Raw genomic sequence first — 17,563 nt, forward strand, 5'->3', positions numbered from 1 at the left:
TCACAGTGGGCTCATGAGTGAAAACTGACAATAAAAAGACTGCACAATATCCAATAGGGATGTTAGAAATTGATGTCTGTGCCCAAGCAAATGTCAGAGTATACAGTATTTTCATAGAAAACAAATGTTGCAATTAGTGGGTTTGAGCAGAATGAAAAAAAAATAATGATCATGCTATTGAAAGAAGTGACAAAATGCAGATAAATGTGTCTTGAGGTTTTACTACTGAATGTATTTATTAGGTTTGAAACCTGCCAATGATAATATTTTTATCCTACGAAATCACACCTTGACATTTTCTTATGAAGAGTTTTCTCAAAAATTTATCTTAAATGATCTTAGCCATGTTATTGCCATAACATCCTGCACAACACTCATAAACCTTCATCACCTACTAGTACTTCCCATCATGCAGCTCACCTTTTCAGCCACAGCCAAACAAGTTATCAAAATGACTGGGAAGGCCAAAGCTACTCTAGAAGAACAGATTATTAGAACTTTGTCAAAGAAGCATAAAAACAACAGCAGTGGGGATAGTGGGAACATGAACCTGAAGAAGGCCAAAAAAACCCTACTGCCTAGTAACACTTCCACCAATGGTGCAGGATCTATGGATGAAGATGAGCTAGTTGACAAAAATAGGCCTGTAACAGCACCATTGTCTCCATGTCCAGAGTTGATTTCTAGTCAGCAGGCTGTTGTGCATACTGAGAAAGAAGAGAATGCATTGTACAAAGATGATGAGATGACAGAAGATGAGCTTTGTATGTGCAATAACCTCAATGCAAATATCATATTAATCAAGCACAAAACAGAACACCTTATGAGGGATTTGAACTCACCAGTCCACACATTTTTGATCTAACATCACAGATTATTGAAATAGATGGTCATTGTGCTCATTATTTCAAGTGCCAATGGCAAAGAGAAAGTTATGTACTCCAACCATCAAAATCCAGGGAAGATGAACAAGGTATATAATGAAGACAGATTTGGTGATGAGGCTGAGTTGTTGGATGAGGGTGAGTGTTGTAGAGACTGATATCTCTGTGGCCTTGCAGAGGTTATATATGTGACCTGTCTCAAAGTACAGTTTGATGCACAACTTGTGCCAATACCTTTTCAATCATTCTCTATGTGAAGCGAAACTCTCCCGCACCAAGCGCACACTATCTTTCCATGCATCGGCCACTCCAAGCACTGCATTCTTGTGCGCTTTCCTGCGCTCGAAGCACCCTATGTCGCACATCCATCCATTGTCCAAACTAACCTCACTGGTACATGTTCATATCATTTTCTCCATATCAGACCATATTATATTTTAATGATTGCTTAATTCTCATGTCATGAACCCTCATTACATACTTTACCTACTCGCTTCGGCTCTGCTTCAGGGGTGTATTTTTAGACATATATAAGCGCCTGTAGTTCATATTTTACATCATTGAATCATATAGAAGCTCCCTGCACCTCACTATCAGTGTAAAGCTCATCCATCACATGCTATAGTTAGTAGCTATTGGCAATAAGAATATCCTTAATGTCTATTATGAATCTCTTCTTGAAAACCCACCTTGCACTTTTCCTGCACTACCTTCCCACGCATCGGCTGCCCTAAACACTTCATTCTTGCACTCACGTCTCATGTGCTTTCCTGCTGTGTCGATAGGGGTTGGCAGCTAGGAGCTTTCAGAAGTTTTGAGGGTCTTTTGGAGGTGTCAGGGGTCCTGTCCAGGCCTCGAGGCACCTAGGTACATATACCTAGTGCCTGTCAGTAGCTAGAGCTTGCTCATTCCACCAGCTTCTGTTCCTTTTACTTGGTTTGATGCCATCGACTCACTGTGCTTCACGTCGGCCAACGAGCAGCATCCTCCACACCAATCTCTAGATCTCTGCTGCACTTGCTTCCCCTTTAGGGTCAAATGCACTTGTCACTACAAGCATAGCAGCTTAGGCAAGCAAGACCCAATACATAGTTCAGTATACCACCATCTGAATAGTTGTTTCTACAGTGTGTTGCATCACACTGAACAAAGGGGTTCAACCAGCCAAGTTAGTGCTTGTCAAGGTAAGTGCATGCAAGAAAAGAAAACTCATCATTGAATTCAACTGATTCCTCAGGTGCACAAGCTTACATGAAAAACAAAAGATCAATGTCTGAGATACTATCTGTGAGCAAATATGAAAGCCATGTTCTTATAGAAAAAATGTGATGTTCCACAGGTTTTGAACTTATTGCACTGCAATAGAAACAGATTTTGACCCTATTATGACAGCCACATGGCTAAACACAACCTTGATCATCTGGCAAACAAACTGACCATAAGCAAATTTCAAGCCGTGTTTTCATAGAAAATGAATTTCATTATTTGCAGGTTTCAAACCTGCACTATCCAAGAGAACCAGATTTTGACTCTAGCAATCACTTGCCTATTTAACATTTGGTAGGTTTTGAACCCACACAGACAGATTTAGATTCTGTTGTATTGACTGCTTAGCTAAGACCAGTGAGATGCACTTGCAATGGACTTAATCAGAAGTGAACCCTCAAGGCACATTTATCTGCATTTGACCACCTCACAAAATAGTGGGATGTAATGACTCATGAGCTTGCATCCAAGGTAAGTTTTGATGGCAAAAGAAAAACCATGTTATTATACAGGTTTTAAGCCTGCTCGGTTTAACAGAAATAGATATAGAAAATGTCCATGGGCAAATGATTTAGGATTGACAATGACAGACCTTCAGAGTGTGTAGAGTTCAAAAAGTGAGCAGACCAGAGTCATGGCAATAACATGACTAAGACCATTTAAGATGAGTTTCTCAGAAAACCAGGTGGGTTTTCATGGAAAATAAAATTTATCATTAACAGGTTTTGAACCTGCACAGTCCAAGAGAAACAGATTTTGACTCTGATGATCCCTTGGAAAATCCATCTTTAGCAGGTTTTGAACTCACACAGACAGATTTAGATTCTGTTGTATTGACTGCTTGGCTAATACCAGTTGAATGTACTTGCAATGACCTCAATCAAAAGTGAATCCTCAAGGCAGTTCTTTCAATAGTATGGTCACCATGATTTATTTTACTCTTATTGCAAAAAACATCAGACTTCTCCTGGGGCTTTTGACTTCAAGACCTGTTTATCTAGCAATTGCTCTGAAAAAGTGCTGATGACAGACCACTATAGTGGGCCAATGATGTTTGTGATATCTTGGGATATTAACAGCTGGGTCACAAGTGAAAACCAACAATGGAAGGATCACATATGATTGGACTCAAAAAGGATATTGGAAACTAATACTAGAACCAAAATGCAAACAAATATATCTTGAGAATTCACTTCTGAATGAGCTCATTAGTAGTGCATCTGACTGGTCTTAGCCAAGCAGTTGATATGATGGAATCCAAATCTGTCTGCATGGGTTCAAAACCTGCTAAAGATAAAATTGCAAGTGATTATCAGAGTCAAAATCTGTTTCACTTGGACAGTGCAGGTTTGAAACCTGCCAATGATAACATTTTTATTTTATGAAATTGCACAACCAGTGAGATGGTACTCTCAGGAAAGTACACATGTGTCTATTTCAAGGTGTGTTCTAACAGGAAAAACACATATAGATCAGTGTCTGAGATGCTGTCTATTGTAAGGCAGCTAGCAAGTTCGAAGGAGAATGTGAGCAAAGGTAGTTTAGACATGAGACAAGAAACACAAAAGGTTAGACTCTGGAGATGGACACATTGAGGAAGGCTTTTCTGAAGTACTTGGAGTGGTGTAGCACTCGAGCTCGCGCTAGGCTCATATTCAGCCATTTCACGCATCACGTCAAATGTCCATCACACAATATCCACTTCCCGATGCAACCTGATGCATATCCGCCAAACCCGACACTTTGACTAGCAGACCCAATGCATCAGCTGCATCGGACCTGATGTTTTTCCTGTGCTCTTGTCCTATCCGTGTCCTGTCTTGTCAGCTAGCCCCACTAGGTGCATACTTGATTATTTTGCACATTACTCATGTCGTAGCCAGCACTATTACATGTTTTCCCATAGTCTGCAGCGCCTTGTATTTACTTACATGTACATTGGACCCGAAATTCTTTGGCCACTACTTTTGCCTATAGGATTCTGGATTTCTACGTACTTATATATATTTGTTTCCACATAGCATATTCATCATCCAAGTAGTAGGGAGCTGTTTCCCGACACTTTGTGGTCAAACCCGATATTCCGTAGTTCTTAGTTGACATTGTGAATATTACCACTCTTTCTACCGCTTGCTATACCCGACATTCTTTTCCTAACCCGACACAAACCTGTCAAACCCACACCCGAAACCCACTAATTCACTAAACCCAAAAACATCGGCCAACACTTTGGCATCAGATTCGTAATTATACCTTCAGATTTTGTTTCTCGTGCTCGGACTTTTGACTGTTTATAGATTGACTATCTACAGACTTATTCTAATAGCAAACCCCTCGGGTTGAACACACTTGTCTAGCAAGTATAGCAGACTAGGCTGTGCAAGACCACTACAACATTTTATATTGCTGGATACTTACTTCATATAGTATCAAGCATTGTTGTATCTTTACAGCAGGGATCTTTTAGGATAGAATTCACTGCTTTCTACGAGGGTACATGGCTGTATATAAATGCAAAACGGTAAGGGTTCTTGGATAAGTTTTAAGACGAAAGAAAATACTGGAAACTGAATTAGTGGCATATGAGCGCAATGTATGTTTTAAGATAAACGAAAATACCAGTCACATAGTGGTTTTTGACAGTTTTCAATGTGGCAAGAAGAGAATGAGGAACAGTAGCGAGAGAAAGGGCAAAAAAGCTGTGCTGGTAGGGGAATGTGTCTGCATGACTCAGATGTGAAGCGTGATGTGACTGGTATTTTCGTTTATCTTAAAACATACATTGCGCTCATATGCCACTAATTCAGTTTCCAGTATTTTCTTTCGTCTTAAAACTTATCCAAGAACCCTTACCGTTTTGCATTTATATACAGCCATGTACCCTCGTAGAAAGCAGTGAATTCTATCCTAAAAGATCCCTGCTGTAAAGATACAACAATGCTTGATACTATATGAAGTAAGTATCCAGCAATATAAAATGTTGTAGTGGTCTTGCACAGCCTAGTCTGCTATACTTGCTAGACAAGTGTGTTCAACCCGAGGGGTTTGCTATTAGAATAAGTCTGTAGATAGTCAATCTATAAACAGTCAAAAGTCCGAGCACGAGAAACAAAATCTGAAGGTATAATTACGAATCTGATGCCAAAGTGTTGGCCGATGTTTTTGGGTTTAGTGAATTAGTGGGTTTCGGGTGTGGGTTTGACAGGTTTGTGTCGGGTTAGGAAAAGAATGTCGGGTATAGCAAGCGGTAGAAAGAGTGGTAATATTCACAATGTCAACTAAGAACTACGGAATATCGGGTTTGACCACAAAGTGTCGGGAAACAGCTCCCTACTACTTGGATGATGAATATGCTATGTGGAAACAAATATATATAAGTACGTAGAAATCCAGAATCCTATAGGCAAAAGTAGTGGCCAAAGAATTTCGGGTCCAATGTACATGTAAGTAAATACAAGGCGCTGCAGACTATGGGAAAACATGTAATAGTGCTGGCTACGACATGAGTAATGTGCAAAATAATCAAGTATGCACCTAGTGGGGCTAGCTGACAAGACAGGACACGGATAGGACAAGAGCACAGGAAAAACATCAGGTCCGATGCAGCTGATGCATTGGGTCTGCTAGTCAAAGTGTCGGGTTTGGCGGATATGCATCAGGTTGCATCGGGAAGTGGATATTGTGTGATGGACATTTGACGTGATGCGTGAAATGGCTGAATATGAGCCTAGCGCGAGCTCGAGTGCTACACCACTCCAAGTACTTCAGAAAAGCCTTCCTCAATGTGTCCATCTCCAGAGTCTAACCTTTTGTGTTTCTTGTCTCATGTCTAAACTACCTTTGCTCACATTCTCCTTCGAACTTGCTAGCTGCCTTACAATAGACAGCATCTCAGACACTGATCTATATGTGTTTTTCCTGTTAGAACACACCTTGAAATAGACACATGTGTACTTTCCTGAGAGTACCATCTCACTGGTTGTGCAATTTCATAAAATAAAAATGTTATCATTGGCAGGTTTCAAACCTGCACTGTCCAAGTGAAACAGATTTTGACTCTGATAATCACTTGCAATTTTATCTTTAGCAGGTTTTGAACCCATGCAGACAGATTTGGATTCCATCATATCAACTGCTTGGCTAAGACCAGTCAGATGCACTACTAATGAGCTCATTCAGAAGTGAATTCTCAAGATATATTTGTTTGCATTTTGGTTCTAGTATTAGTTTCCAATATCCTTTTTGAGTCCAATCATATGTGATCCTTCCATTGTTGGTTTTCACTTGTGACCCAGCTGTTAATATCCCAAGATATCACAAACATCATTGGCCCACTATAGTGGTCTGTCATCAGCACTTTTTCAGAGCAATTGCTAGATAAACAGGTCTTGAAGTCAAAAGCCCCAGGAGAAGTCTGATGTTTTTTGCAATAAGAGTAAAATAAATCATGGTGACCATACTATTGAAAGAACTGCCTTGAGGATTCACTTTTGATTGAGGTCATTGCAAGTACATTCAACTGGTATTAGCCAAGCAGTCAATACAACAGAATCTAAATCTGTCTGTGTGAGTTCAAAACCTGCTAAAGATGGATTTTCCAAGGGATCATCAGAGTCAAAATCTGTTTCTCTTGGACTGTGCAGGTTCAAAACCTGTTAATGATAAATTTTATTTTCCATGAAAACCCACCTGGTTTTCTGAGAAACTCATCTTAAATGGTCTTAGTCATGTTATTGCCATGACTCTGGTCTGCTCACTTTTTGAACTCTACACACTCTGAAGGTCTGTCATTGTCAATCCTAAATCATTTGCCCATGGACATTTTCTATATCTATTTCTGTTAAACCGAGCAGGCTTAAAACCTGTATAATAACATGGTTTTTCTTTTGCCATCAAAACTTACCTTGGATGCAAGCTCATGAGTCATTACATCCCACTATTTTGTGAGGTGGTCAAATGCAGATAAATGTGCCTTGAGGGTTCACTTCTGATTAAGTCCATTGCAAGTGCATCTCACTGGTCTTAGCTAAGCAGTCAATACAACAGAATCTAAATCTGTCTGTGTGGGTTCAAAACCTACCAAATGTTAAATAGGCAAGTGATTGCTAGAGTCAAAATCTGGTTCTCTTGGATAGTGCAGGTTTGAAACCTGCAAATAATGAAATTCATTTTCTATGAAAACACGGCTTGAAATTTGCTTATGGTCAGTTTGTTTGCCAGATGATCAAGGTTGTGTTTAGCCATGTGGCTGTCATAATAGGGTCAAAATCTGTTTCTATTGCAGTGCAATAAGTTCAAAACCTGTGGAACATCACATTTTTTCTATAAGAACATGGCTTTCATATTTGCTCACAGATAGTATCTCAGACATTGATCTTTTGTTTTTCATGTAAGCTTGTGCACCTGAGGAATCAGTTGAATTCAATGATGAGTTTTCTTTTCTTGCATGCACTTACCTTGACAAGCACTAACTTGGCTGGTTGAACCCCTTTGTTCAGTGTGATGCAACACACTGTAGAAACAACTATTCAGATGGTGGTATACTGAACTATGTATTGGGTCTTGCTTGCCTAAGCTGCTATGCTTGTAGTGACAAGTGCATTTGACCCTAAAGGGGAAGCAAGTGCAGCAGAGATCTAGAGATTGGTGTGGAGGATGCTGCTCGTTGGCCGACGTGAAGCACAGTGAGTCGATGGCATCAAACCAAGTAAAAGGAACAGAAGCTGGTGGAATGAGCAAGCTCTAGCTACTGACAGGCACTAGGTATATGTACCTAGGTGCCTCGAGGCCTGGACAGGACCCCTGACACCTCCAAAAGACCCTCAAAACTTCTGAAAGCTCCTAGCTGCCAACCCCTATCGACACAGCAGGAAAGCACATGAGACGTGAGTGCAAGAATGAAGTGTTTAGGGCAGCCGATGCGTGGGAAGGTAGTGCAGGAAAAGTGCAAGGTGGGTTTTCAAGAAGAGATTCATAATAGACATTAAGGATATTCTTATTGCCAATAGCTACTAACTATAGCATGTGATGGATGAGCTTTACACTGATAGTGAGGTGCAGGGAGCTTCTATATGATTCAATGATGTAAAATATGAACTACAGGCGCTTATATATGTCTAAAAATACACCCCTGAAGCAGAGCCGAAGCGAGTAGGTAAAGTATGTAATGAGGGTTCATGACATGAGAATTAAGCAATCATTAAAATATAATATGGTCTGATATGGAGAAAATGATATGAACATGTACCAGTGAGGTTAGTTTGGACAATGGATGGATGTGCGACATAGGGTGCTTCGAGCGCAGGAAAGCGCACAAGAATGCAGTGCTTGGAGTGGCCGATGCATGGAAAGATAGTGTGCGCTTGGTGCGGGAGAGTTTCGCTTCACATAGAGAATGATTGAAAAGGTATTGGCACAAGTTGTGCATCAAACTGTACTTTGAGACAGGTCACATATATAACCTCTGCAAGGCCACAGAGATATCAGTCTCTACAACACTCACCCTCATCCAACAACTCAGCCTCATCACCAAATCTGTCTTCATTATATACCTTGTTCATCTTCCCTGGATTTTGATGGTTGGAGTACATAACTTTCTCTTTGCCATTGGCACTTGAAATAATGAGCACAATGACCATCTATTTCAATAATCTGTGATGTTAGATCAAAAATGTGTGGACTGGTGAGTTCAAATCCCTCATAAGGTGTTCTGTTTTGTGCTTGATTAATATGATATTTGCATTGAGGTTATTGCACATACAAAGCTCATCTTCTGTCATCTCATCATCTTTGTACAATGCATTCTCTTCTTTCTCAGTATGCACAACAGCCTGCTGACTAGAAATCAACTCTGGACATGGAGACAATGGTGCTGTTACAGGCCTATTTTTGTCAACTAGCTCATCTTCATCCATAGATCCTGCACCATTGGTGGAAGTGTTACTAGGCAGTAGGGTTTTTTTGGCCTTCTTCAGGTTCATGTTCCCACTATCCCCACTGCTGTTGTTTTTATGCTTCTTTGACAAAGTTCTAATAATCTGTTCTTCTAGAGTAGCTTTGGCCTTCCCAGTCATTTTGATAACTTGTTTGGCTGTGGCTGAAAAGGTGAGCTGCATGATGGGAAGTACTAGTAGGTGATGAAGGTTTATGAGTGTTGTGCAGGATGTTATGGCAATAACATGGCTAAGATCATTTAAGATAAATTTTTGAGAAAACTCTTCATAAGAAAATGTCAAGGTGTGATTTCGTAGGATAAAAATATTATCATTGGCAGGTTTCAAACCTAATAAATACATTCAGTAGTAAAACCTCAAGACACATTTATCTGCATTTTGTCACTTCTTTCAATAGCATGATCATTATTTTTTTTTCATTCTGCTCAAACCCACTAATTGCAACATTTGTTTTCTATGAAAATACTGTATACTCTGACATTTGCTTGGGCACAGACATCAATTTCTAACATCCCTATTGGATATTGTGCAGTCTTTTTATTGTCAGTTTTCACTCATGAGCCCACTGTGATGGTTAGCCATCTGCACTTTTTCAAGGAAATTATTAGGTGAGTCTTGAAGTCAAAAGCCCCAGCAGAAGTCTGTGTCTTTTGCAATAAGAGCAGTATGCAAGAATCAACGATGACCATGCTATTGAAAGAACTGACAAAATGCAGATAAATGTGCCTTGAGGATTTACTTCTGAATGAGTTCATTAAAATTAAATCCAACTGCTCTTAGCCAAGCAGTTAGTGCGACAGAATCTAAATCTGTCTGTGTGAGTTCAAAATCTGCTAAAGATGAAATTGTCAAGAGATCACCAAAGTTAAAATCTGTGCCTCGGGGACTATGCAGGTTTAAAACCTTCTAAGGATAATTTTCATTTTCCATAAAGATGCACCTTGACATATGCTCATGATCGGTTTGCTTTAAAGCTGCTGAGACTAGTGTTTAGCCAAGTGGTTATCATAGCAGAATCAAAATCTGTTTCTATTGGAGTGCAACAGGTTTGAAACTTGTTGAATGTCACCTTTTTGCTGTAAAAAAATGCCTTAAATATTGAATCATAGACAGTATCTCAGACACTTATCTTCATCAGTCTTAGCTGAGTTATCGCTAGAGTCAAAATCTGTTTCTCTCTCTTTGAACTGTGCAGGTTTGAAACTTGCTGATGGTAATATTTTTATCCTATGAAATCACACCTTAACATTTCCTTGTAAATAGTTTTCTCAAAAACTCATCTTAAATGGTCTTAGCCATATTATCGCCATAATAGATTCAAAATATGATTATCCTGGACTAAGCAGGTTCAAAACCTATATAATTGCAGGATTCACTTCTGAATGGATTCATTGAGAGTCAAAATCTGTTTCTCTTAGACTGGGCAGGTTTCAAACCTACCAATGATGACATTTTTATTTTATGAAATCACACCCTGTCCCATACCAAGCACTGCATTTTTGTGCACGCCCTACATTATATGTCCATCTATTGTCCAATCCAATACTACTAGTATATTTTCATCATTTTATTTTCATGTCATGCTGAAAGATACTCTCAGCTACAGGCCACAATGTATAGATGCAAGAGAAGCATTCTCACTACATCCTGCTGCAAAACTAATCCAAAGTAGTAACACCTGGGCTGCATTGAAAAAGATAAAACAGACACAAATGATATCACTTTGATAAATACTTTAAAATGTCTGACTGTTCCTATTTTCTTGCACTTGGGTCTCTAAGAATCTATACACTGCAAAATATTTTGCAAGCAGGTTTTGAACCAGCATGTTTTGAAAGAAACAGATTTTGACTCTATTGCAACATCTACTTGGCTAAGACTAGTGATATGAAGCTCTCAGGAAAGTACACATAAGTTAATATCAAGGTGTGTTTTAATGGGAAAAAAAAATATCAATCATAAGGAAATGTCAAGATGCGATTTCATAGAACAAAAATGTTATCATTGGCAGGTTTTAAACTCACACGTTCCAAGATAAACAGATTTTGACTCTGGTAATCACTTGGCAATTTCATCCTTGGTAGGTTTGAAACCCACATAGACAGATTTGAATTCTGTCGAATCAACTGCTTGACTAAGGCTGGTAAGATGCACCTCTCATGAAAGAAGTAAATACTCAAGGCACATTCATCTGCATTTTGTCAGTTCTTTTAATAGCATGATCACTATTTATTCTTTTATCCTTGATGCAAAGTTCAATATATGACCAAAGTCTTGATGCAAACTCAGAATGATAAGCACAAGAGCAATTTAATTCTCTCCAAAGGTCTTGACTTGGTTGAAGAAGAGGAGCAGACTACACATCAAACTTTCAAGTTTAATCCCAATGACCTGGGTAATGAGAAGGAATACACATCTGTTAAGGCAAAGATTCAAGGCAAAGATTCAAAGAGCCATCTGACCACTATTTGCTCATGTATAAAGTTGAGGTGCACTGTATTTGAGACCCTTTCATCATCATGTTGCTCTCCTCTTGCTTTTGAAAGTGCTGTAGTGCAATCTATATTTAATTCATCTGTTTAGCTGAGGAAGAACATTGTGAGTGACAGAGAATAGTGGACTTGCCTTGTGAATTCACTTGTGAATGTTTTCTTTACAGGTACTTCTAATTGTTCTTAGTCAAGCAGTTAATATAACAGAATCAAAATCTGTCTATGTGGGTTTAAAATCTGCTAAAAGTAAAATTGATCAAAGGATCATCAGAGTCAAAATCTGTTGCTTTTGGACTGTGTAGGTTTGAGACCTGCCAATAACAAATCTATGTTTTTTTATGAAACCACACCTTTACATATGCTCATGGTCATCAGAGTTGTGTTCAGCCAAGTGGTTGTAGTTTTCGAAACTATACAGATATCCAGTCTGACTTTTCTTCTTGATTATCATATTCCAATAGCTACTATCTATGGCTCATAATAATGAACCATACAGTGGTAGTGCACTATAGAAAGCTAAGTTACAAAAACCAAAAACAGAGGCACATATGCCTCACTAAACATGCTCCTACAAGGCAGAACCAAAGTGCTTGTAAAGGGAGCATGTAAATATATATAACTTGGTGGGAAATGACATGTATGGAACCACCATATCATAAGTGCATGAATTCACTGAATGCTGAGCTTTGATATTTTTGTAATTACATTAGGAAATGTTAGGGTGTAATTGCATAGAATAAAAATATTATTACTGGCAGGTTTGAAACCCACAAAGTGCAAGAGAAACAGATTTTGACTCTGGTGACAACTTGACCAAGGCTGATGAAGATCAATGTTTGAGATACTGTCTATCAGCAGATATTCAAGACATGTTCTTATGGAAAAAATGCAACATTTGACAGGTTTCAAATCTGTTGCACTCCAAGAGAAACAGATTTTATTCTGTCAGAATGATCAATTGGCTAAACACAACTCTGATGAGCTTATAAGCATACCGACTATGAGCATATGTCAAGGTGTGTTTTCATTAAAAAAACAAATTTTTGTCATTAGTAGGTTTCAAACCTGCACAGTTCAAGAGAAACAGATTTTGACTCCGATAATCACTAGGAATTTCATCTTTAGCAGGTTTTGAACCTCCACACACAGATTTGAAACAGATTTGGATTCTATTGTAGCAACTGTTTGACTAACACCATTTGGATGCATGTTTAAAGAAAACATTCAAAAGTGAATCTGCAAGGCAAGTTTATAGTTCCCTGTCACTCACAATGCTTTCCCTCAGCTGAACAGATGAATTAAATACAAACCACAATACAACACTTTCAAAACAAAAAGCAAGAGAAGAGCAACATGATGATGAAATGGTCTCAAACATAGTGCACCTCAACCTTATACATAAGCAAATAGTGGTCAGATGGCTCTTTTGAATCTTTGTCATGAATCTCAGCCTTGACAGATGTGTATTCTTCCTCATTACCCAGGTCATTGGGATCAAACTTGGAAGTTTGATGTGTAATCTGTTCTTCTTATTTAACCAAGTCAAGATCTTTGAAAATGTGGAGCCACATCAGATGGAGCCCAGAGATGTTTTTGGATACAGAAAAGTGCATCCACAAACATCATATAAAGCAGATATTTGGGAGCATGAGCTACAACATAAAAATACGCATGAGTCAACGTCAAGGTGTATTCTAACAAAGAAAAAGAAACACATATCATTCATGACAAAATGTCAAGGTGTGATTTCATAAAATAAAAATGCTATCACTGGCAGGTTTCAAACCTGTGCAGTTCAAGAAAAACAGATTTTGACTCTAATGATCACTTGATAATTTCATCTTTAGTAGGTTTTGAAACTCATACAGACAGCTTTGGATTCTGTCACATTAACTGCTTGGCTAAGACCAGTCAGAAGTGAATCCTCAATGTATATTTATCTGCATTTTGTTAGTTCTAATATTAATTTCTAACATCTCTCTTGAGTCCAATCATATGTGATCCTTCATGCCATTGAAAGAACTGCCTTGAGAATTCACTTGTAAATGAAAACCTGTCGAGTGACACATTTTCTGTATTAGAACATATCTTTGATATCAGCTCATAGACAGCATTTCAAATGTTGATCTTTATCGGTCTTAGTCAAGTGGTCACCAGAGTCAAAATCTGTTTCTCTTGAACTATGCAGGTTTGAAATCTACTAATGATAACATTTTTATTTTTAATCTATGAAATCACACCTTCATATTTTCCACATGAATCTCAAAATGAATTGGAAGGCTGCAATTTTCTGATGGCATTATGACTTTGATAACCACTGAACTAGGACCAATGAAGATCAAAGTCTGAGAAGCTGTCTCTGAGCAAATATTCAATTGAGCTAGAAAAAATGTTATCATTGGCAGGTTTCAAGCCTGTGCTGTTCAAGAGAAACAGATTTTGACTCTGATACTCACTTAACAAGGCAATGTCATCTTTAGCAGGTTTTGAACCCACACAGACAGATCTGGATTCTGTCACATCAACTGCTTAGCTAAGACCAGTCAGAGGCACTACCAATGAATCCATTCATAAGTGAATCCTCAAGATATATTTATCTGCATTTTTCCAGTTCTAACATCAATTTCTGACATCTTTCTGGAGCCAAATCAAATGATACATTTCTTTTTCATGTTGCAACATGCTTAATTGAATATTTGCTCATGGACAGTTTCTCGGACTTTAATCCTCCTTGTTTCTAGTTCATGATTTATCAAAGTCAAAATCTGATTCTCCTGGACTGAGCAGGTCAAAAACATGTATCACTCAGTATATTTCAAGTATGCACAGTCCAAGATAAACAGACTTTGAATCTGTTGTAACAACCACTTGACTGAGATTGGTTATGATGAGTTTTTGAGACAACCTTTCACGAGCAAATGTTTAAGGTATATTTCAATGAAAAAGATGTAATTATATAGGTTTCAAACTCGCTCAGTTTAGGATAATCAGATTTTGAAAATATTGTGGCAATAACACAGCTAAGACTGTTTTTGAGAAAATGATTCATGAAGAAATAATGTCAGGGTGTGATTTCATAGAATAAAAATATTATCATCAGCAGGTTTCAAACCTGCACAGTACAAGAGAAACAGATTTTGACTCTGGTGACAACTTGACTAAAGACCAACAAAAACAAATGTCTGAGATGTCATCTGTGAGCAAATATTCGAGGCATGCTCTTATAGAAACAAAAATGCAATGTTTCACTGGTTTCAAACCTGTTGCACTCCAATTGAAACAGATTTGGATTCTGTTATGATGACCACTTGGCTAAATACAGCTATGATCAGCTTGCAAGCTGACTGACCATAAGCATATGTCCAGGCATGCTTTCATAGAATAAAAATAAACATGCTATCACTGGCAGGTTTCAAACTTGTGCAGTCCAAGAGAAACAGATTTTGACTCTAGTGATCCCTTGAAAATTTCATTTTTAGCAGGTTTTGAACCCACACAGACAGATTTAGATTCTGTTGTATTGACTGCTTGGCTAAGACCAGTGAGATTCATTTCCACTGAACTCATTCAGAAGTGAACCCTCAAGGTACATCTATCTGCATTTCATCATTTTTTAAATCACATGGTCACTGTTGATTCTTTTATCCTGCTTTTATTGCAAAAGACATCAGGCTTCTTCTGAGACTCTTGACCTTAAGATTGAAATTCATTATGCCATTCCCACATAAATTTGTATAGAATGCCTCAACTAAGTGGTGCACAGCACTGTCATCCACTTTTTTCCATAATGTTCCAACAATAATCTTAACCCTGGCAAATTGAAGGCCAGCCACTAGGTGTATCACTTCATCAGGCATAGTAAAGGTACTGACTGCATGTTAAGACTGTTGTAGAAACAACAATACAATGAGGAACAAAAGAGGCTCCTAGCTGTATCTATAAATGTTGTGAGGTCGTGCATTGCCTAGTCTGCTATTCTTGAGACGACAAGTGCGTTCGACCCTAGGGGAAGCGAGTGCAGCAAGGATCTAGAAGTGTGCGCTGAAGCGAAGCGTGAGAAAGCGCAGGTGTGCGCAAGGCGCAGGAACACGCACGTGTATGCAGAAATAATAGAGAAGTTAGACTCAAGTGCTAATATGATGCAATATAAGAGAAGAGAGATGTGAAGTGTAGACAAATAGACTTCTACTATGTTCTGCTAAGTAAAATGGTGGGTGGTAACTAGTAAGTTAAAGGGAAAGTAAGTGAAAAGTAAGTGGAAAACTCCCTCTCGTAGTATGTACTGCTGGCGCTTATATAGCGCGCCTAAGCGCGGTCATGCGGAGCCGAAGCGCTACCGAGTAGGTATGTAAAGATATATATAAGTAAGGGTCCATTATAAAAATAGAGGTGGAATGATGTGCTAATAAAAGAAATGGAAATATACGCACTAGAGGGCTTGGTGGACAGTGGATGGATGCTTCTGGATGGCTGGCACTATAGGGCGCTCAAGTGCGGGAACGCGCACGCGCATATACATCGTGAAGCGCGGGAATGGTGAGCGCATGGTGTGTGTTGTGTGGGAAAGCTGTGCCTTGTATAGGGATAGCTGTGGGTAGTGCACAGAGTGACGCTACAAGTTCGTGCTATGCACTCCTTGGTGGAAACTGCCATGTCACGCCATGAGAGGCATGAATCTCTACACTGTTGTAGAAACAACAATACAGCAAGACACAAACAAGGCTCCAGACTGTATCTATAAATGTTGTACGGTCATGCATTGCCTAGTCTGCTATACTTGAGATGACAAGTGCATTCAACCCTAAAGGGGAAGCGAGTGCAGCAAGGATCTAGAGGTATGTGCTGAAAGCGCTACTGGTTGGTCAATGTGAAGTGCGAGAAAGCACAGGTGCACAGAAACACATACACATTAACCTGCACCAAACTGGTTCAGTGCATGGATGACTAATACTCTTCCATGAGTCCTATACCCCAGAATTTACTATAAAACCATTTTTCCCTTTGAACTGAAGTCATACTGAGGCTAGGGGATATTTTTTTGTCTTTTTCTTCATTTTTCAAGTTTGCACGTGAGTAGACTGAATATTTTTTGTACATTTAATTCTGCAATAAGTTCTGCTTAGTCAGCCATGAGGATGACTTAGAAAGATTCTCACACATATCAGATGACTTTGAAAAATATGTTTGCATAAGGTTACCTTGTGGGAAAGCTTACAAATCCTTAAATACACGTCTTATGTCATCATGCTATCAATCAATTCATCAGCCACAGACTGCACAAACATATGCACACATTATGTAATCATTGCTCACTCTTGACTAGCTGAGTCATCAAAGGTCACCTGACCCATGGACTATACACAGCTCTTACTGACTCACCATTATATCAATGAGAGTTATGAATATTTACTTTTTAACTCAAAGATATTGTGTGACTTGGTACTATCACAGTAAAGTTACAACTTTAAGTACGAGAAACTAGTAGTACAGCCACCAATTTGTCTATATATGGAACTGTTTCTTGCCCAATAAAAAAGCCAAAGTGCCACTTTTACCCTCTCAGAATAAAATTGTGAGTGAAGTGTGAATCGACATTCAGCAAGTGCTGTTCAAGGTTGGAGCTCACTGTGTTCAACAACCAGCACAACATATCTGAGCTCATTGTGTTGAACATCTAGCACATACCTTGAGCTCACTGTGTCTGACGACTAGCAAGACTAGTTTTATTTTTCTTTCATTTCTTCTGATTGTTTTTCTGTTTTTCTCTGTTTCTGTTTCTCTCTGTGTCTGTGTCTCTCTCTGATATTGTTTCTGTGATATTGTTTTTTTTCTCTCTGTCTCTCTGGAAATGTGTCTGAGATTCATGACTGTGAAATTAACATCTCTGTTTCTCTGTTTCACTCTCTCTGTCTCTCAAGTGTGTGTGTGGTGTGTTGGTGACTGTGCGTACTGACCATCTCTGTGATCG

The 17,563-nt window shown here is 38.8% G+C and overlaps 2 protein-coding genes across 2 annotated transcripts; one reads left to right on the forward strand and one right to left on the reverse strand.

Annotated features, from left to right (window-relative positions):
- Positions 1-409: 409 nt before the first annotated feature.
- F5891DRAFT_974083 (uncharacterized protein) lies at positions 410-1,141 on the forward strand (the record flags this gene model as incomplete). Its single annotated transcript, XM_041376410.1, has 3 exons — positions 410-844; positions 887-1,022; positions 1,062-1,141. The coding sequence occupies 3 exons, from the start codon at positions 410-412 to the stop codon at positions 1,139-1,141; spliced, it is 651 nt and encodes a 216-aa protein (XP_041234338.1).
- A 7,392-nt stretch (positions 1,142-8,533) lies between these two features.
- On the reverse strand, positions 8,534-9,265 carry F5891DRAFT_974084 (uncharacterized protein; the record flags this gene model as incomplete). Its single annotated transcript, XM_041376411.1, has 3 exons — positions 8,534-8,613; positions 8,653-8,788; positions 8,831-9,265. The coding sequence occupies 3 exons, from the start codon at positions 9,263-9,265 to the stop codon at positions 8,534-8,536; spliced, it is 651 nt and encodes a 216-aa protein (XP_041234339.1).
- Positions 9,266-17,563: the final 8,298 nt, after the last annotated feature.

The sequence above is a fragment of the Suillus fuscotomentosus genome, assembly GCF_016647785.1.
Source record: "Suillus fuscotomentosus strain FC203 chromosome Unknown F5891scaffold_1, whole genome shotgun sequence".
In the NCBI taxonomy this organism is placed as follows: Eukaryota; Fungi; Basidiomycota; class Agaricomycetes; order Boletales; family Suillaceae; genus Suillus; species Suillus fuscotomentosus.